Source organism: Bombus vancouverensis, chromosome 10 (assembly GCF_051014615.1).
Source record: "Bombus vancouverensis nearcticus chromosome 10, iyBomVanc1_principal, whole genome shotgun sequence".
Lineage (NCBI taxonomy): Eukaryota > Metazoa > Arthropoda > Insecta > Hymenoptera > Apidae > Bombus > Bombus vancouverensis.
Genome location: NC_134920.1, coordinates 9,038,967 through 9,061,568, shown reverse-complemented (window position 1 = coordinate 9,061,568; position 22,602 = coordinate 9,038,967). Strand labels below are relative to the sequence as shown.

Genomic DNA, 22,602 nt, shown 5'->3' with positions numbered 1-22,602 from the left:
CAAACGAAATATTGCTTGTTTCATTGATTGTAGCTCTGGTTATTACGAAAAATCGTCAACTTATAAGCTATTTTTAAAAGGCTTGTTTCTTTGGATGTAACAGATTCAAATATTATAATATAATTATGGCATAAATATACATATCTATATATGAAGACCACAGAGAAAAAATACAATAAGTTGTAGCTTTATGTTTTGTGATTGAGTAATTTAAAAATTCCATAAACTGTCATCCACACTCGTATTTCTAATTCTGCCTGACTATTTAATTTTGAGATTAAACATACGTTTCTGTAGATGTATTATCTATTTTTAAACCGGTTATACCCTTAGATTAAACTGATTATTTTCTTCTCCTCGATTATGTCGAAAGTGGATTTAACATATTTATTTCCTGTAGTTTTCATATTGTAATATATAAATTCACGTTCACAATCTGTAAATTTACATAGTTGTAATCATGTCAAATTTTTAATTCGATCGTCTTTGCGCGGATTGACGAAATAATAGTATCAAATATTTGCAATATTTTATTCCACATCGACGAAATGAATTATAAATCCGATTATTTTCAAGGAAGGAATCAAGACGTCAATATACGCGAATGGTGGCTTTCAATAAAAACAAACTGTGAAAGCGAATTAAAAGGATTTACCCGGTTGGAACGATGAGTAACGGTGATCAACGGTATCTTATCACCGGTTTTGTTATCAGAGGCACTCGGCTCGATACAGAAAAACTGATTTCAGTTCTCACTGTGAGGTTCTACCGGTAGTGATCTCGCAAGAAATCATGAATTACCGATTTTTCGTTATTTTTATTTTCACCTTTGCGACCGTTGAGTGCCAAAACGTTGCCAATAATGCAAATGCAAACAATACGAATGCAACCGTGGACGTTGAAATTACCAATCTGAAGGAGGAGGAAATATTTGAGCCGAAACCTCCACATTTGTGCACAGTATGCAATTGTATAGGTAATTTCAAATCAACTAAGTGCAAAGTTCTGCCTATTAGTCTATTAAGGACCAAGCAACAGTTTATCGTAATGTTACAAGTAATTACATGTCTTTAAGTTTCATAAAATTGTAGAATCTACGATTCTGCAAAATCTACATCTTCCGGCAAAAATAACGAAATCTGGCGAAAAAAATGTTAAGTGAATTCTTGGAATTTCCTTTGTCTAGTAACAGCGTTAAAAACAGAATTTGATAATGAACGAATACGATAATTAATCTTAGGTCCTTAATAAACTAAAACACCGTGTACGCTGGTCATTATATAACGTATTAGGTTTATTTTTCTTAATTTTCTAATTTCGAGGCTATTTGAATAGAAAGCAGTATTTTACCATTGCATGATGTATAATACTAAGACCAGTTAAATCCAAAGATATAAGCCTTTTAAAAATTTAAACCGGTAGATCTACTAAGTTTCAAATGACAGACCGACAGTAGAATCAATATTTTATAAATATTCAAGAAATGTTCAAGGAAAGATAGAAACGAATATAGGAATATTCGAACGTGAGAAATAGAAATTTATAAACGAATGAATGTTTTTCTATCAGATGATATCATAGATTGTGGAAACAGAAATTTGACCCACCACTTCGAGGGCGAACAATGGTCCAATAAAACAATAAAAATAGCGTCGTTCAAAGGGAATTTATTGGTTCACGTGAAACCATTCCCAAAAATAGAAATTAGGAAACTGTCGCTGCAGAAGAACGAAATTATGAGAATCGATCCTCGAGCCTTTAAGGAGATAATCAATCTTACCGAGTTGGATCTGAGTCATAATCAACTTACGACGGAAAACTTAAAACCTGTCGTGTTTGAGGTAATATTTACGTGCTAGTTAAGCACATTTTAAGTCATAGAAATATATATTCATAATCGTAATGAAACATTACAGTTCTTGAACAATCTTATAACGTGTCACGATAAATCAATAGTAATCGATTAATTACCTATCATCGTTGGTTACATCCATTTATATTCTTTTCGTCTAATCAGTATTATGGATATTAAATACATTAACTGAAACGTAACTTCGATAGAATTAAATTATAAATTTCAATTTACAATTAATATTTAAAGCATATTGCATTTGATAATATAGATTACCTTTTCCAAAACGGTACTAGCATTGCTGAAAGACGAAACAAGCTTTGATTTAATCGTTTCTCATATACTTCTAAAAATTGAATCATCTCTATGTCTTGATACCTCAGGGCAAATTTTCACCAGATGCTTACGAACCATTGGAAAAGCTAGTGGTCTTAGACTTGGCTCATAACGTGCTCCATTCGTTGCATCAAGATCTTTTCGAGCACATGGAAAGTCTGAAGGTGTTGAACCTTTCTTGGAATCAGTTCTCGAGAATCGACGAACGTACGTCCATTGCGATCAGCTCTCTTCCGTATCTGGAAGAGTTAGACTTGAGTTACTGTCGCCTAAAGACACTTTCGGACGTTCATTTCTACTCATCTAGGTAAATATCTCGGTTCCTCGATACTACTGCAAACTATCAGGCAAACATTGATACAGTAACGGAAACTGATTCGATAGAACGTATTACACTGATAACAAACTCTAGATATAGCATTCTACAAATTATTATACAGCAAATCTCGATAACGTACAATATCGTCTATGGAATTACACGATGTGTGTTAAGTATTTCATGGACTGGTCTATTTTTTATTTTTCATTTTTCTACCAGAATATTCATTATATGGATTATTGAGAGTAAAAATGGAATAATTGCAATATTCGAGAAATTATTCCACCAAAATGTTTCAATTAATTACCTGATATACCGTTGTCTTTCAATTCAAAAAAGTTAAGTCAAAGCGCTCTATGTATTTCTTTTCTCATTTTTCTTGGTTGTTCTTTTACTTTTCAGGTACAGTTATATTACACATCGCTTCGTTATGCTCTCTAGGTTTCATTTGGAAAAATAAGACAGATTTCTTTACCTTTGTAAATTAATTTCATAAACTCACATTGAGAAAATTTGGTTTAGTCCAACTTTGTTCTCGATAATTTGTCTCGTATAAACACAGTCTCATAAATGGTTCATTTAAAAGATTCTGAAAGCGAATAAAAATATAAAAAGTGGGAAGAGAAAGATTAACAGCCTACTTAGACGATATGCTCGTGCTCTAATTGATTACCTTCGAACGATGTTTGCATCTCACGTCGATTTAATTATTATCCTCATCGATATCATTAATAAACCGGTTTACATAAAGCTGCTTCTGAAATTACTTGCTGCGCGAATACTTTTTCTTTTACGCACACTGTTATACGTCAATAAGTACGGATAATACGTTGGAATGTAAAAATACACGTCTACGTACTACTTTACTTAACTCAATAAACCATTCTATTATTTGATATACCCATTTTACTGTACAGACTTAAGAACAGTGAGGTAGGTATATCAAATAGCAGAATAGTTTATTAAATCAAAGCCAGTAGCCGATATGTATTTTTGCATTCCAACGTGTTATCCGTTATATATCGACGTACACAGTGAGCGTGAAAAAATGGGAAAAAAGATATTTGTGCAGCAAGTAATTTTAGAAGGAGCTTTATATAATTACCCTTATTAATAAAATTCCGTGATACAAAGATATATAAGTGCATACTTGTGTAAATGATTGGAATACATTTGATGTAGAGGAAGTTCAGATATACAGGAACATCTCTTAATTGGCTGAAATAGCCGCGTTAATAATTTAATTAAAAATAAAATTCATAAAAAGTGAGAAACGAGATACAGTCATTATTTGATACATGTATAGCATACATATAACGTAAACGAAAGAGTAAACAATTTTCAATAGTCCTTAAAAATTCCAGTATATTCGGATACATTGTTACGAACAGAAATAGTATTTTATGGACGAGAGGACAATGATCATTTATGCATGTAATCAATTTACAGGAATCTAATATCTCATTCATTCCTGCTTGAACCTTGTCAATTATTCCATATCGTTTCCCTCTCCTTTCCTTTCCTATTTTCTCTGTTTCCCTCCCTCCTTCCCTTACTTTTTATCTTTTCCTTTTCTTCGTTCCATCCTTCTCTCCTATACTTTTTCCATAATTTAACAATTTATCTGCGTGATTCATTCAACAGCGTGAAGCTATACAATCGAAAGAAAGTTCTACAAAATGTCAGTGTGCCAAATAATATTCCGTATTTTCTTTCTCTCCACTTCTGAATTTTCCTGGTATTTTCATAAAATATGACACATCTGAATTCCACGATTTATAAAAATATTATTAAAAAATTGTATTAACGAACCGTCTTATACAAGGTCTGCTCTGAAATTATTCCTTATACGAATATCTCTTTTACACTCACTTTATTTATTTTTACCCTATTACCGTATTAAAAGTAAGACCATTATTATCTTTCTTTTATTTATTTTGCTTTTATCATAATGTCTTGGTAAATTGTTTAATAGTATCTTCGTGCACTGTATGGCTTCACAATACGATAAGACACGTTCTACGTTTAAGTCTAATCAAATGGAACGCTAACTAATAATTAATTGATTAGATCCCTTAGGAAGCTTAACTTAAGCGGAAATCTATTTACATCTGTTCCGAAAGCTCTCGAGGAAACAACGATGCTCGAGGTGCTTTACCTGGACGAAAATCCAATTCAAATTATCAATCACTCACACCCGTTTCCACTTATTCCAAAACTGAAGGAGTTAAGCCTCTGTTGCATGCCTCATTTGACGATCGTTGGACCATATGCCTTTTCAGGCTTGACGTCTCTCGAGCATCTTCGTATAGAAAACTGTCCGAAACTGGAATCGATCGATGATTACGCTCTTGCCACGCAGGTAACTTCATCCAGAAATAGCTGTTACAACCGTTAGTTTTACGTATTGTTCCATTGATTCGTTAATTTTTATTTAAATCGCGTTAACTTAACTTTTATTAATTTCATCTCTCGCTATATTAATTTCATCTTTCTTCCTCCACTTAATTCTAATACAATCCATAACCGAGAAACATATTGATCGACGTTCTATTTCCTTTTCATCATTTTCATTTATTCGTTCGTCCGTTTCCCTTCAGATAGAATAAGAACGGTTATTACGTGCCAAATTATTATTATAAATTATTGTAGAGTAACTCCGAGGCACCTGTGTGGCCGCCACTAAAGAAACTCGATTTATCGGATAACGCCCTGCGATATTTGCCTCAGCAATTGGTAGCAAGATGGGACTGGCTTGAAAAATTGGATCTGATGAACAACAAATGGAGCTGCGATTGCAATAATCAATATCTGGTAAGTTCTGGCAATCACGAAACGCACAATCCACTTCCATTTGTATCGCGTACTTTCCATCCAACCAATCGATCGTTCCTTCGATGCCAATTGAAGATCAGAGGTGAAAAATCTGTTACGTGTAGCATTGTTGATTTTTAGTGTCACTGTCGGATTAAACAGCAGAATGTTAATATAACGTGTCATTGAAAACGAAAGTAATTAAGTCTAAAGGTGTTGCCAATCTTCTAAATATAACGGTTGTAAATTGATCAAGTTTTACGCAAGCCAAAAGTATAATTATTATTAAGGGAAGCCAGAAGTATAATTATTATTAAGGAAAGCGACATTTTAAATATGTTTAGAAGAACGAAGAAACGTATGTTTGACTAGAAAGGCAAGCATCAAAATAATTCCAGCAGTACGAGAAGTAAGAAATAAAAAGATGAGACTTAACGTGTTCCTCTGCTGGCAGTCTTCGATTTACAGGTCGATCTAGTCGAACTATCCTCTTTCCGAAATATCTCTTCCATCGCTCTTTTTGGCCGAGTATCTCGTATGAAATATTCTCCCCATTAAACCAAATTCCAATGAAACTATACCTGGAAACCCAATGCGAGAACACGGTAGCTTTCGTTGTATGTAAACTACTTGATTTTTCGAATTTTCGTATTAAACACTGGAACTGTTGGAAAATAGAAAAGTGCAATATAAGATATTACGAGTTTCCAAAACTATTTTACAAGATACGGAAGGCACGGAATTTCATATGGAAAATAGTAAAAATTAATAATCCAAGATGAAGCATTGAAATTCTTGTTTCGAATATAATAATTATAAAATAGAATAATACGATAGAAATGATAAAACGATAAGGTGGAAATCGTACAAATGCAACGATATTAATTTCTTCTTTCTAGATTGGCACGTTGCTGCCAACATACGGCAAGAAGCTCATGGGAGACGAGCTGGATTCACTCACCTGTACTTTCCCGCCGGAACACGCTGGCAAGAACTTGTCTTCGTTATCCCATCGAAGCTTGCGTTGCTTGGACTTATACAATGCAAAACCGGAAAGGGACGCGACGATCCTGATCGGCGTATTGGTCGGTCTGTTGCTCGCCATTCCAGTCTGCCTGACGATTTTCGTTTTCTGGCGTCGTGGCTTCTTCTTCTGCGGCACTCAAGGACCCGCCACCTTCTCACGAGCTTTCTACAAGAGAGCCACGGACGACGATGAATTCTGAGAATTTTCTCCTATCGATGAATAATCCTCTATCCCGTTAGTAAAAAGAGGCGAATAAAATGACCAGACTGAAAAGCATGTTTATGCGAATTTGTATCTTTGTAAATGCAGAGATTCGTTTCATTCGGCAAACATTTTAACGAGTACAAATTTTATTCTCCATTGTCGACTTATCTTTTCACGTAGAATCGACAACGATCACTGAGACCGCCTGTATAATTTCTGGCATTGCCATAATTTCATACAGACGTGTAAACATCGCGCAGTTCAATAGCAATTCAGACGATCGCTGTGCCTCGCTTACAAAGCAAGCTACGGTGGAATTTGTAGAAAAAATAGCGCAAGCGTGTACTGTGAATCATTTGCCAGATATGGACGATCGTACGTTTCTTTATTAAGTGTTTGTGATAAAACACGAAGTAGAAACGATAAGGTGATAGATACGACAGTTTGATAAGATAGTATCAAACTTATACGATATATATGGTAAGAGCGTGGAACGGAAATGTTAAATATTTTGTAGCAATTCGCAGTCTTTTCGACGATATTAATTTATGTTGATCACGATTTATAAGCTATCGTGGATAATCTGTTCGCATGTATACATGTATTTAATCATCCAACGATGTACGTGTTTTGTAATAAAAATGCATATTGTAATAAAATATTGGTACGAAGATCGTTTTGGAATTATTGTTGTGGTAAAATCGCGTTTGCAAGAGATCGACAGTTCTTTGGAAGAATTAGACGAGAAACAATTAAGCGATCGTTTCACACATCCGTTTGCGAAAACTTACGTATCATGATTGACTTTCAAATATGCGTGTAATTACCGTCTGGATGATGAACGATTACGAGTACATTATTTTTATCCTGACGAATCTCCAAGCGGTTCGTTTACGCTACTCTTAACTATCTGCACTGCGCTCAATGCTCTGGATTTTTATTAGCACCAGGAATATATCGAATATATTAGATATAACTCGGTTTTGTCTCGCATTATTCCACAGAGACTTCGCATATCGACCAAAAAGGCACGAAAGGTGACGAACAATTCCTAGGAATATTGGTCGAGATGTGACGCACAAATCAGTAAAGTAAGAAGGAGATATTAGTCCTTCCATCTTTATATTGATATATTTTAACGTTTCTACCTTATTATATCTTCATTTTCCATTATTCCATACGTCTATGTTCCTACTCCTTAAGCTTCTTCTTTAATTCGCACACACATCACCAGACTTTACGTTACTCCAATGCATTACATCCACGCAAACATATTTCTATGTTCCTAGTATCTACGTTGTATTACATATTCTTACATTCCTACATAAACACCATCTATACAAAGCTTCTCCGTCGATTATAATTAAAAATCGCTTCAGGATTCTCAAAGTACGTTAGCCATCGTGCCACCACAGTTGCAAAGTCGCTCAACTTTATTTGCCTTGTTCGATATACAGCACAAAGAGACCAGTTACAGACCATTGTACGTAGCTGGAGCTGTTTGGTAAAACGCACGTGCAACGACGCAATCGTCTGTAAAACCTGAGCCGATGTATCCATCCCTGACATTAGAGCGAGGCTGTCTCTATTTAGGCGACGGCGGAAGGGGAAGTGGCGCGTGCCGGCATTTAGACGGGGTTGCTTCCGCGATTATTGGGTAAATTAACATCCCGGTAATTGTGTTACCGACGAGTGTCCATTCATCCGTTCCGTCGATCCCTCGGCGGTCCGCAATACGGCGTAGCCGGCCCTCGATGTCGATAGCAAAGCCGAAAATCCCGTCCGCAAGCTTAGCGCTGTCGAAACTAGCCCCCTGTTCCCCCTGATGTTCCGGAAACCGCTCGCAAAGTCCACCGCCGCGCTCTAAACACACCCTCTCGGGACTTGTTACACGAGAAATCGCCAACCTTCGCGGCATCATTTAGATACTAAACGACTGTGACTATCATGCATCGTTTCATGCATCTGATCGTTAGTGGCGAGACCTATTTTCGGCGTTGGAGGTAGGAAAGGATGGTTCTGTGTTTTTCTCCTTCGTGGGGATTACAAGGTGTTACAAATACTGAACATGTCTCCTCGGGTTAACAAAAAGCCTCGTCACGATAGGCAGCAAAATTACATCTTGGTTACCTATCGAAAGATGGAAAAGTGCATAGATATAAATTTTTGGAATTTTAACTTGGCTATGATTCTCAGTTTGTCATATGGATGTACATGTGTATACAGTGTGTATGGAAGTATAGGAAATAGAAATGTAAAACTGTGGAAGTATGGAAAAATGAAGATAACGGTATGTAAGAATGTAAGACTATAGAGATATGAAAAGACATAAATACCTATAGAAGATAGGAATGTATAAATATGAGTACAAGTATGGAAAATAGAATGGAGAAAGGGACGCAGATTGAGAATTCGTTAAACACTATGAAATCTTCTTCTCAGTAGGTGCAATTAGCGGTTGCATAGGGCGTCTCGTCGTAAAAATTGCGTTAGCATCTACGACGTGATGCCATAATAATTCCATTGATCGAGAGCCTACGCTAAGCTACAGAGGATCATACACACAGATATACACGAACACCTATCTATTTTGGACCTACATCGTAAGTATCTACATCCTGCGTCGTGTACACATCGTCCAACGAGTAAATCTAATTTTGATCCGCCTGCTCCTCCTGATCCGCATTCTCCATCCTTTCAAGATTCGATACAGATGTATTGACTTGCGAAAAGCTTTTATATACTTCAACGCAGACGGAGGATCAATACTTATGAGAAAGAAGTAAAAAAGGAGATAAAAACAGCCGGAGAGAAAGAGAGAAAAAGAGAGAGAGAAAGAACGTGATGAAATGCGAACAACAATAGACAAACGAAATGCATCGCCTTCTTCAAAGAAGGTTTTATTAATTCTTCGTGAACAAGAATATGAAGCTACTATATCATCGCATTACCTTCGCTCTTCTAATTTAGAATTTCGCTAACGAAATACTACTTCGATATAGCAGAAGAACTCGAAATACAACATTTCTTCGCGTTCCTTTCATATACAACCATAGATTCCGCGAAAAACAAAATTTCATGCCGAGAGGAAAAACAAATATGACCAATAGCGTAGAAAATAAACGATCGAACCTCTGCAACGTAAAGAAATACCTTAAAATTCATCTGAAATTCTCCACCAGCCATCTTCGGAACAAAGGACGATCGGCGGATCCTCGGAGGGAATGCTTAAAAAAAAAGAGCAATAAAAACCAGCGAAAAAAAGTAAAGGAAAGAAAAAGATAAAGGCGAAAGAAATACAATTTAAGCGGTAGGAAAAGCTACCTCAAAGGTACACGCGTGAACACCGTTATCGTGGAGTGGATGTGAATGCACAACGACGACATGGGGAACCACGAATACAGAACATCTCGTTCCTCCACCTCCACCTCCACGGTTTCCTCCTCCCTTTCTCTTTCGGATCCGGCACCGAGGGGGTTGCTCCGGCGAACACAAGGGTGAGAGAGAACCGCGTCGGTGGCTAGGAAATCCTATGACGAAACAGCATCGTGTCCATGGTAACGGCGCCAATGGTACCGCCCCGCGTTCGCCACGGGGCCAACCGTGAGGGCGAGTGGCGTCGCGACGCCGGCCAATAACAACGTGACTCGAGCCCCGCGATATCCGCTTCCCAAGCTTTACTTTTCTTGACCAGTTAGAGCGGCTGAGGGTGGAGATGATCGCGCGCGCGGGGGGTTGAATCGCCTTGAATCGCGCACCGATACTCCCTAAACGTCGACGAAGAACGACGCGACGCCGCCACGATCCGCGAGTTCTTCCTTCCTACAGCTGCTTGCCTTCGATTCCCCTTTCAATTCAATTAGAATTTTCCGCTGCAAGCCGCCCGTGCAACGCGCCAAAACGATTCTCGCCTGCCACAGTGGATTGCCTGTATATTTTTGTTTCTCTAGTTTCTTTAGTGCAGTAGTGCAGTTTACGCGAGATCAAACACGTTTGGTGATGCCAGCACGCGAACCGGGACAGTGTACGTGTCCATTTTTTGGAGAGTTTGCAGCCCCTGAAACCAGTTTCTGCAGCTTAGTGCTTGGTGAACGTGATGATCAGGATTTTTGGTGAACTTTGGCCAAGCATCGGTTCGATGGCGGTGGTCGTTGGAATATTTACCATGGATTGAACTGGACTAATTGTTTGCTGACGTTGATTGCAAGACTGCATTTAGGACGAAAAGTACAGATTGTAGAGCCGTAGAGTAATCGAAGACGTTTATATCTGTTGTCAGATAGACGTTGATGTGTACTGCGGATTGAACTGGATGTTGAGAAGTAATTGGTCGATGAGTTGATTACAATGTCGCCTGGACTTCTGCAAGATATAGAACGTAGAGTTATTGAAGACGTTTATGTCGGTCATCTGATAAATGGCATCTTATTGTGCAGTTGTAAGATGTAGAGTAATTAAGGGCACTTACACCGGCGAATGGAATGTTTCTATGCGGATTTCTAAAATGAGATAGAAGAAGATACCAGGGCTTTTCGAATGGTCAAGATCTTCAACGTTGAATTGCCACTCGTCGATCGTCGAACAAATAACATGAAAACAAACTAATAAAGCGAGAAAAAATAAAAACACTTAGTTAGAGTTAAAAATTCAAACGAATGAAATCAAGCTTAACGGTATTAAACTTACATGATTGATATATATAACTTTTTGAAGAAAACTTCGCCAACTATGTAACAAACAAGCAACTTTCAATACAAATAATCGAAGTTCGATAGCTGAAAAGTTGCTCATTTTGGTAAAAATGCAGTCCACTTGTCAGCAACAACAGGCCCAGCCAGGTCAGAATGGAACTTCCGCGAGCAGAACATCGTTTTTGATAGAAGATATCCTGAGTCGTGGAACCGCTCCACCGCATTCTCATCATCAACTTCATCATCAGCACCTGACGTCCAGTCACGGAGTACAACATCAGCAATACCAGCAATTCGCCAGTTTATTACCTGGTTATCCTTCTGCACCGCCTACGGCAACCTTCTTCCTGGGACCACTTTTTGGTAACACGGCGATGGGGGTTGGCGTGGTACCGGGAGTTACTGAACTTGCGGCCTTGAAGCACTGCCGTCGACGAAAGGCACGAACAGTGAGTGAAACCACTTGTAATCCTTATCTTTTGCCTCTTCCACTGGTGGTCGTTTGCATGATTCACTCGTCTCGATACGAAGATAAAAATATCGGAACGTTACGGCTATAGAGACTTGCTTTTTAATTCCTTCATTTTCTTTTAATTACTGAAAACATACAAATGCGCTTTTCACGAAATCGATATTGATCTCATTGGAATAAGAATGATTATGATTATAGATTTATTTTCGTCGTAGTGCTTTCATTATAATTGGCAATTCTAATGTCAAAATATCGAATCGTACTCGTAACGCGGATCGTAGTTCCAATTCAGCCACGAAGTTTACTTATAACTGTGATTTGAACTATTAGAAATTTAGATTGAATTAATTTTAGTTTAAACATTAACCGGATTAAATTTTACGACATTTTGCATCCGACATGCTGTTACAACAGTGGACAGTTACATCTTAAATTAACTTCATTTAAATAGCTACTAAGAAAATGGCAAAGCAAGGGTTCGAAGCATTCTGTGTATGTTTCTTATGTTGAGCCAAGATCTTCCATAGTAAATTTCGCAACTGTATTCTTTCCTTAATTTTTACATTGTCGCTCTAACTTCTGTTATTAACGTTTCCTGGTAATTTAGCCAATAGAGAAACCAAAGCTATTTAGTAATAAGCGTAAGCTTGTTTGAAGTGGTTTATTACGCTAAGAAAATTCCATTGTCCGATCACCTAAATTCTATCTTTGCTCGTTTTCACAGCTGCGATATTCTACCTTCGGCTTCCTACTAGTATGCTACTAACGAAATTCTATATGAATTTGGTATGACAAGATTAAATACAAACGGTTAACAACGTTCGTGGAAATGTCACGGGAAATAATTTAATCGTCGAAACAATATCGATCGATCGTGCAAGTAATTTTATCAGACAGAACGAAATTACTAAAAACGCTATTGTCGAAATAAGTAAAAGTTCGTACAGGCTTGCAAGAAATCGTTTGTGTCGTATTTAGGTGTTCAGTGATCAACAATTAGCGGGTTTGGAAGCTAGATTCGAGGTGCAGAGGTACCTGAGTACACCGGAGAGGGTAGAGCTCGCGGCGGCTCTTCACCTCTCGGAGACCCAAGTGAAAACGTGGTTTCAAAATCGGCGGATGAAGCACAAGAAACAATTGAGGAAATTGAACACCAGCGCCGGAAGCAATGGCAACCAGAATTCTAATCAGCAATGCACCGGTCAATCCGTTTCCGTTACATCGCCTGCCGGTAAGCAAATCTCATATTCTTCCATCCTGATAATAATTAAAGCTAGACTTCGTTTACAACAGAATCTAGAAAAGATTCTTGTAGATTCAGGCTCGATACGCGTTACAAATAAAACAGCTAACGTGTACACATTTTTTTCAAGGGTTTAACTTTCGCGTAATTATGTAATTAAGGGTTTAACTCTCGCCTGACAATTTCGCGAAAGATTAGTAGGTTTTGAGACCGTAATGGTATAAAATTGAACGAAAATATCTATGTTTTTCCGCGTTTTTATAAAAAAAAAAATGGAATTATTGACACTAGGAACGATTAACAGTTACGAGAGTTTATCACAATCAGTATATCATATGTCTCGTCTGATATACGATCTTACACTAGCGCTAGAAATGATTAAGAATTACGAGAACGTATCGTAACTAGTATATATCTTGTCTAACGTACAATTTGTTTGCAAGTTATTTTTTAAAGCGATTCGTGCAAGAATCATTTCAACGTTTGCGAAAAGAATTCTTATGAAATGAAATATGAATCATAGATCGTGATTTTCGCTATTGGCGACGTATCTGAATCATCGTATTCGTAATATCTTTGGATATCTATCTATCTCTGAAATCTGTTTATAATTGTCCATACAATTCTTAAAATCTTTGTGTCAGCAATATCGTTTTGTAAATTCGAATTTAAAGCGCCGTGTATGTATTCTACTCGTCAGCGACTTGCTACTTATGCGTTTGAACATCGAACGTCTATTTAAACTTTTATTTGAACACGTGAAAGTTCCAACGTCTTGCCCCCTGAACAACGAATTGAACAATACATTCGACTTTTCCTAAAGCGAATACAAGATTTTGTTTTCGTAATAAAATTATTACGGATCGAACGAGCCGCATACACGAAAGTTGGGTAACAAATTGGAAAGGTAAAAAGACTTTGAGGACAGGTGATCAGACAGGCGAAACGGGCGATCACGACTTCAGGGGAAAGTTATAGCTGATAAAATGGAAAGTTAGCTTCCTATTATAAACTCGATGACGCTTAAAATTTTCACGCATCGCGTAGCTAATGCAAGCGTTTAATTGCAATTGCTGGAACCCCCGTGCAGTTTCGTATCCGCCTAACAATGCGTAATTACCGCTAAACACATGTATCGACTTTTCGATAAACACGCGACCGCTCGCGTTGCTTCGCATCAATTAGCTCGGATTAACAACACGATGTGTCCTACATAATCAATTGCTCATAAATCATATTTGGAATTCTGCGTCGGCAGGAGAAAAAAAAGAAAGACACTCTATAAAAACTGGGAACAAGTCCGCGATATTCAATATCGCTCTTGAAAGTTTAAAAACGTCGCAAACATATCGAAATGATCAAAGTTTTGTTAAAGTGATATCTCGTTTGCAATGTTCTTTCTTTTTTTCTTTCGGTCAGTTTGCGTTATCGAATCCTGTTTTCTCATATAATTTCACGCATGCGAAGAAAAGAGAAATCCTAAGGATTTTTAAAGATGTCCTTCTTGCTATCGTTTCTTCGTCAGAAATAACGATCATATTCGTCCGATTCAGAATCACGTTCATATTTCTGCTGTTTCAAGTGAATTCTCGTATTCTAATTGCGTAATTTAAAAGCTCAACTTTTTCGGAATACGCCTCGTGATGTTAGTTCGATTACGGTGATCAACGGTGATCAGACGATTTGGTCTCATCTTCTTCTTGAGAAAACGCTTCTATCATTCTCCTGATCTCCATATCAACTAAACGATTACCAGTCTTCGGATCTTTGTTCATTTATGGGAAGCTGTAGAAAAGAAAACGAAGCGTGAAATGCACGTAATACGCAAGAATACATATCGAAAGTATCAATACTCGTCGTTATGGTATTTATATAACAGACGAAGCAAATCGCTGCTTCTGTCCTACTCTTTTAAAAATGTGAATTTGTAGAAATATTCGCAACCTGATAATTACAGTAATCGTATTATTGTACGCTAAATTCCGATTCAAACTAAATATTTACCGAGGAGATAGAAAAGAGGAGACGAGGAAAAAAGATGAAGAAAAAACTAAAGAAACGAAGTGCAGTTGGCGGACAGATAGAGAATTGTTAACGATTTCGCGCGCAGTAATTGGTCGTCGTTGTAGCCAGCAGAAAAGTAATAATCGTGGCTGAAAGTAGATGGTGGCTTGTGTATCGCAATTAAATCATTATTAGTATAAACTTCGTAATTGTGATTATCAATTTGCATTCGAGCGCGGGCAGCGCGTCGGAATTTCCGTGTACGTCAAATAGTTCCCTGTTATCATGCTAATGGACCATATAATGCAACCAAAATTCGGCTGGCAATAAATTACGCAACTTTAGTTAACTAACCAGACCATAACCGAGGTCGCAGTAACTATAATGATTAACTACCGTTGCATGGATAATGACCGCTTTTTGCCGTACAATTTCCCACAATTCCTATCCTCCGGTTTAGCCCTCTGTTATCCTTCCTCTAAATTCCGCTTCAACAGGCTTTCGTACGCTCGATTATATTGTTTCCGTATTCTTTTATGAAGAAAATGCGAATAACAACGATGCAATGAGAGAGAGAGAGAGACTCGAAGGAAAATTGGTAGAGGAGGATGACACAATTTTTCATTCGAGAAAACTGTATACAGAAGAGCGTTCAGACGATCAATATTATTGTAGATATTTGAGATTCTCAACATCGTATTGACGGTATATATCGATCGTCTGGAGGATCTCTTAGATGCGATAACACTGAGAACTTTAAATATTGACAATAATATTGATCGTCTGAACGATCTTTAATAGAGCAATATGCGCATCTCTATGTTTCTAAATATTGAAACAAATTCTCGCAAATAAATGATATTTAAGGATTAACACGACCGCTTTCAACATTTCATTTAAAATCGTACATTCATTGTCATCTCTCTCGTTCTAATATTATGTAAATTCTTATATTAATTGATTAATCAGATAAGTTAAACGAACGAAAGAAATAACAATGAATGTACAATTTTAAATTAAATTTTGAAACCGGTCGTTCGACCGCCTGGTAGGATAGCATTGCTGTTGAATTGAATTGTCTTCGATTTTCGTAAGATTCGCGTAAGATCGTACGATTTTTACATCGGATTTCAACGTCAAATTATACGGCAGAGTTATAAAAGAAGTATTTTCATTCGTTATTACTAATTTAATCTAAGTATCTTCGTTTATCAGGCGCTATCTGTTAGCATTTCACAATCGAAAATTGTTACATCGCAGTAAACGAATAATAAATGTCGATATGTATCTCCTACTAGTTATCGCGACGATGATGTTGTAATGATATCGTAATATGATACAGGCTATCGTTTTTAGTTTTAAATTATAGTTACGACAAGTTGAGATATAAATGAACATGTAGATTTAGAGAGTAAGCAACAGAGTAGTAATATTTTTTGTTTCACTTTCAAATTTCGATTCTGATTTGTTGATTAAAAAAGAATTCATTTACATGCAAAGCTCTCTGTATCGCGTAAGTATTTATCACGTGAATTACAACACCGTAAACAACGTAGAAGACGAAACAACAGCGTCGTGCAAATAGATCGAGCAATAATTCCCGATAACTGTACCGCTTTGTGCACGCACAATGGTGCACGATCGACGCTGTTATAATGTAGTAAATGCCGTGATCTGGGAATAATTAAATCGGATTGCTCGCGTGAATTGATTTAAAGCTGTAACGTTCACGTTCGCGAACGAAAATACTGCTTTATTCCGCTTACTCCTTCTCGGAGGAACCTTTCCTCTGAATTATTTTAAAAAGATATAAAGTTAATCCTAATGCTATTATTAATACGCTATTCTAACCAACTGTCTTGTTTATCAAACTTTCGCTGAGAAAACGGCACAACGTACGGTTAAAAATACATACGAAAATATACATTCCCAAATTTGTACAATTTTCTGGGTTCTAGAATTTTCATATATATTAGCTTGTCTGAAAAGTTTCTTTTGTTTTATAAGGAAATAACAGATACACAACATTTTTTGTTTTATATTATTTTATTGAATTATGTATGATCATGATAGTAGAAATAGAACAAAATGGGTCATACATAATTTAATAAGATAATATAAAACAAAAATGTTGTGTATCTATTATTTCCGCATAAAACGATAGACACTTCTCGGACAACCTAATATATTACCGCAATTATACTGTATCTAAATACAATATAATGAGAGAGTTGCAAAAATATAACGCAGTAAATATTCAATTCCTCGTAATGCCGACATTATATATAATGTAACATACAGTGCTTGATAAAAGAATGTTTAAAATTGATATGAATTTTAGTAACTTTCGATGTTGATAACGATCATCTATTCTGCCGTATATATTATATTTCTTCATTGCTCTTATTAAATGTAACTTCATTTTGTACAATCATGACGTCTTTCTATACTTCTTATTTTATAAACTTTCCCTTGTCCGCCACTGTATATTACATATACGCATATACATATACAATATCAATGTATTATATCTTACATACGTTATATTAAACAATAAAATAGAAAATGTATGATACATCTATATCGTATTAAACACCATAAGGCGGTATATTTTTCCAACAACGTTGTATCTTCACGAAACGATCGCTCTCTGAACCGGGGGTGCACGATTCGAACTCACCCCCGACCCCGTTGCGACTTACACCGCATCTACTCATAACCTTCGGCAAGTTGCTCGTCTCGGTAGCCAAGATGGCTTCGTTCGGTAGGAAGGGCTAACGAAGTTAGTAGACGTCTCCTTGGTAGCCAAGAAGAAGGGGGTTGTAAGGGGTGGAAAGCACGTAGAAGATGAGACCGCCTTGTCCTCGAGAGACTCCAACGGATACCGTCTAAGGAACCCACTGCAGAGTTACGACACCCCACCACCAATTTCTCTCTCTCTCTCTCTCTCTCTGTCTATCTATCTATCTATCTCTATCCATCTATCACTTTCTTATCGCATGTTTCTCTGTTGCTCCCGACTGAACGTCTTACGAACCTTGTTCTTACCTCTTGTCTTCTCGATTCGGTCTTCGAGAAAATTAGTCAATTATCGGCTAAGTGCTTGGCCAGACCTACATTCACGATTGCCCACGGCCGAGGGCTGCTGTCGAGGACCTTATAGTTGTGTACCGGCACATATCTGACCCAATTTGATCAGTCGATTTTCTGACCACCGAGATAAGAACCGGGGAGGTAGCTTTTTAGAGGCATTTTCTCTGTCGGTTACGCTTCCTTTCGGTTTCGTTAGGGTTTCGTATAACGTCTGGTGGTGCGTTTGATTAGCTTCGAATCGTGGGAATTAATGGCACGGGATTCGTATATTTTCTTCCTTTTTCCTTCTTCTTTTTTTCTTTTTTTTTTTTTTTGAGGTAAAGAAATTGGACGATGACGAAGAGCCTTGCGTATTCGGAGATCTGAAATTAATAAGAATGCTTCTTTGAGATACGGAGACGTAGAATTCCTATATGAAATTCGGTTTGAAATTCATGATTTTATAGGCGTTTAGCGATTTCAATGAGAAATTTAATTTAAAGTTGTCGATTCTGTTTGTAGAACTAGTAAATTCTACCAGACGAATACATATCTATAATTTCGATGTAGAACTCGCAGCGAATATCCTGCCTTACCGTGGTCAAATTCCTCTTGTTCTGAACTGTGTTTACACTGTTTCCCGTCAATACGTTAACCACTCGTTAAAATAGTAACCTCCGATTATTATGTTTATTTCTTCAACTAAATGTCTTCGTGCTACTTTTGTTTTCTTCAAACAGAACGAAGATGAATTTGGATTAATCTCTTCTACGCGAATTTGTACAGGAAATATATAGAAGTGGAGGAATGACAAAAAAACATAAAAATACAGAAGAAGCGGAGTATAGAGATGTTGACACCTAGACATGTAGAAATACGGAGATCTACAAACCTAGGAATATAAAAATATACAAATACATAGATCTAGGGATCTACAGACTTGGAAGTACAGAGACACATATTGAAATCTAAAGATATTGAGACCTATAAATTTACAGATCTAGAAATATAGGAATACTGAACCACAGAATCTTAAAAATCTGTAGACCTAGGAATATATGTAACAGCCTGGAGATCCAGGTATCTGTAGATCTAGAAATACAGACTTAGGAATCTACGGACTTACAAATATAAAATTATGCAGACTCAGCCTGCAGATATTTCTAGGAATCCATAAGCATAAAAATATAGAAATATAGAAACTTATAGAGACTAGAGGCTGTAGGTGCTAAGTTTCACGTTTATGGTGTAACACTAACTCAGATTTAGGTTACTGGATCCTATCCAAAATCTACAATGTATGGATAGAGAAGTAAATATACAATATAGAGACTTAGGGATCCATCGACATAAAGATATAGAAATATAGAAACTTATAGAGACTAGAGGCTGTAGATGCTAAGTTTCACGTTTATGGTGTAACACTAACTCAGATTTAGGTTACTGGATCCTATCCAAAATCTACAATGTATGGACAGAGAAGTAAATATACAATATAGAGACTTAGGGATCCATCGACATAAAAATATAGAAATATAGAAAATTATAGAGACTAGAGGCTGTAGGTGCTAAGTTTCACGTTTATGGTGTAACACTAATTTAGATTTAGGTTACCGGATCCTATCCAAAATCTACAATGTATGGATAGAGAAGTAAATATACAATATAGAGACTTAGGGATCCATCGACATAAAGATATAGAAATATAGAAACTTATAGAGACTAGAGGCTGTAGGTGCTAAGTTTCACGTTTATGGTGTAACACTATCTTAGATTTAGGTTACTGGATCCTATCCAAAATCTACAATGTATGGACAGAGAAGTAAATATACAATATAGAGACTTAGGGATCCATCGACATAAAGATATAGAAATATAGAAACTTATAGAGACTAGAGGCTGTAGGTGCTAAGTTTCACGTTTATGGTGTAACACTATCTTAGATTTAGGTTACTGGATCCTATCCAAAATCTACAATGTATGGACAGAGAAGTAAATATACAATATAGAGACTTAGGGATCCATCGACATAAAAATATAGAAATATAGAAACTTATAGAGACTAGGTCCTAAATTTGACGTTTGTGGTGTAACGCTAACTTAGATTTAAGATAATGAATCGTATCGAAAAACTACAATGTACGGATGGAGAAATAAATATACGATATAGGGATTTAGGGATCCATCGACATAAAAATATAGATATAAAAATATAAATATAGATATATAATAGACACATAATCATACGACACAACATAATCACACAAAAACTCGTTAAAAAATCCCATAAACTTCCTGCAGAAATAAATAACGAGCTTGTTTGCGATGAAATTGTTTGCAGAACGACCGGTGGATTTCTCTCTGAGCGGCGGGCGAGAATCACGGGCGAGCAGTGACGCGCCGGTAGACTCCGACGACGATGAAATCGACGTTCTAGGTGACGAGACGCCATCGCCAACGCGAACAGGCAATATTCACGTCTCTAGGCGTGCCGGTTCACCGACGAGTTTTCATCAGATCACGTATCGTCATTCGGTTAGCCTGTCTCATCAACCCCAACACGGACAAGCTATTCAACGCCAACATCGCTGAAACGAAACAGTACAAGGTTGATATTGCTCTTTCACACGGGAGAACGTTTAATATGAGCTAGCAAATGCAGACATTGCATCGAAGAACGAGGAACCGAGTGATCGGTCTGAGAAATTGAAGGAAGATTTAAGAAGGGAGAACCGAGAGAAATCACGTGGATTTTTCTAAACGCTCGAATCGTTTCTCTCAAGTGCAGTCAATCGGTTTAAACAACTGTTAGGAAGTCCTTCGGGAAATACGAAGATCCGCAATGCGATTTCGAAAGAATTTCCTCGACGACATTTTCCATTAATTGTGAAATTTTATTTATCGGAGCAAAATGTTTCTACAGATTAATTTAGACAATTTGAATATTTTCATTTAAGGAACGAGAAGAATTGACGATTCTAAACCACCTAGATCCGACGATGGATGATAAAAGTAATACTGTCTCGCTTATAGAACAAGATTGTTAGGAGGGACTCTTCATTTTGAACCAGTGACTAATAGAACAATGTGAAAGAACGTGAAAGAAATACGAACGACACTTTCAGTGTTAAGAATGAATTTGTGATTGAAGGAATAGTGTACAATGAAATGGTGTAATATAAGAAGATCGAAAGACTCGAGACGATGTAGAAAGTGTAAACGACTTGTAAATGACTCTTTAGCGATTAGAGTCTGGTCGATCTCTCGCGACACTTTTTATAGCGAAATGCCATAATAAAGCTAGTCTGTTTCGAGTCACTTTTTATAGCGAAGTAGAAAGTTAGCTTGTGATTCAAGTTGGGATTAAAATGTCATGATGTAACGCGATGTATAATATCACTTCCTCCCTTTCCCCAGTTAGAAGTCCTTTTTATAGTTACGATTCGATTCAGTGCTACTTGTTTAAAGACAGGAAGATCACATTTTACGATCACGCGTTGTCATTTGAACGGGTGTGATTTATTTAAAAAGAAAAGAGGAAGAAAAAGGTTTGTACAGATTCGTTATTTTTCCTTCTCCTTGGCTAAATTTTCTTAAAGTTACATATTACAATTCGTATAACTTTTATTTATTTAAAATAAGCGTCATTTATTTGGAAGAAGAGAGAAGGAAAGAAGAGGAAATACTGTCGTATAAAATCATGCAGTTTCTTTTTTAAAATTCTATATTTTTTTTATTTAAAGTAAGTAAAGCGAAGAGTTAAAAGATAGACGGACTAATTTTCAAATTAGATTTGGCGCGTTCCTATAGACGACAGATAAGTATCGTAATTGACATTTATAGGTTGTCGCGGGTCATGAACGACGAGGTCGCCTTTCGTGCAACATTATCATTCCGCTAATTGACAGCCTGACATTTTCTGCCCGTCGTTTGGGACATTTTCGAGGCTTAACGCACTCCACGAGCTAAAGAAGCAGTTAATCTCGGCTTAATTCCGTGAATTAAACCGTGAATCATGTTTCATCCCCCGACTGAGCTTCCTTACAAAACTCCTGTACAAAATTAGACGCGTAAGCCGCGTTCAGTTGAATCTTTTTAACGATGTTCTGTTTAAAAGCAAAAGCTAAAAACCGGCCATAAGCGAAAAAATAGAAGATAAGAAGAAATCATTATAAAATTTTCAGAACCTTAAACACCCTTCAGAATCGACGTACAATGAGTCACCGATCCTAGAAATCTCAAAGCCGAAACCCTCCACATAAGTAATAAAAAGAAGAAAAAGAACAAAACAAGAAGAAAAAGAAGAAAAATAAAAAGAAGAGATCAGCAAATTTTCAGAAGCTGAGAAAATTCTTCATCCGCAAACCACCGAACTCGGAGATTCTGAAACTACAAACTCCGAAAACCAACGAACCAAAAACCAAAAAGGGAAGATTAAAAAGTTTCCACCTAATCGAAACATGACATTTCTTCGCGGAAGATACGTAAATTATCTATCCTAGAAAGCTTAATACCGAAATGCCGCGAGAGAACAAGTAATGAAAAATAAAAAGAAAAGATAAATTTCC

The 22,602-nt window shown here is 36.9% G+C and overlaps 2 protein-coding genes and 1 long non-coding RNA gene across 3 annotated transcripts; 2 read left to right on the top strand and 1 right to left on the bottom strand.

Moving 5' to 3' along the window:
* The first annotated feature begins 744 nt into the window (after positions 1-744).
* Positions 745-7,223, top strand: LOC117157102 (tsukushi). The gene is made up of 6 exons (XM_033334833.2): positions 745-976; positions 1,570-1,841; positions 2,236-2,495; positions 4,578-4,869; positions 5,160-5,321; positions 6,221-7,223. Exons 1-6 carry the CDS (start codon positions 793-795, stop codon positions 6,545-6,547), a joined length of 1,497 nt encoding a protein of 498 aa, XP_033190724.2. The 5' UTR covers positions 745-792; the 3' UTR covers positions 6,548-7,223.
* LOC117157078 (uncharacterized) lies at positions 7,218-11,358 on the bottom strand. The gene is made up of 4 exons (XR_013059369.1): positions 11,239-11,358; positions 11,021-11,153; positions 10,717-10,914; positions 7,218-10,609 (listed from the first exon to the last, which is right to left on the bottom strand). It is a non-coding gene; the product is annotated as an uncharacterized LOC117157078 (long non-coding RNA).
* bsh (brain-specific homeobox) lies at positions 10,892-21,396 on the top strand. Its single transcript, XM_033334779.2, has 3 exons — positions 10,892-11,692; positions 12,694-12,946; positions 20,376-21,396. Exons 1-3 carry the CDS (start codon positions 11,354-11,356, stop codon positions 20,624-20,626), a joined length of 843 nt encoding a protein of 280 aa, XP_033190670.1. The 5' UTR covers positions 10,892-11,353; the 3' UTR covers positions 20,627-21,396.
* The last annotated feature ends 1,206 nt before the right edge of the window (positions 21,397-22,602 follow it).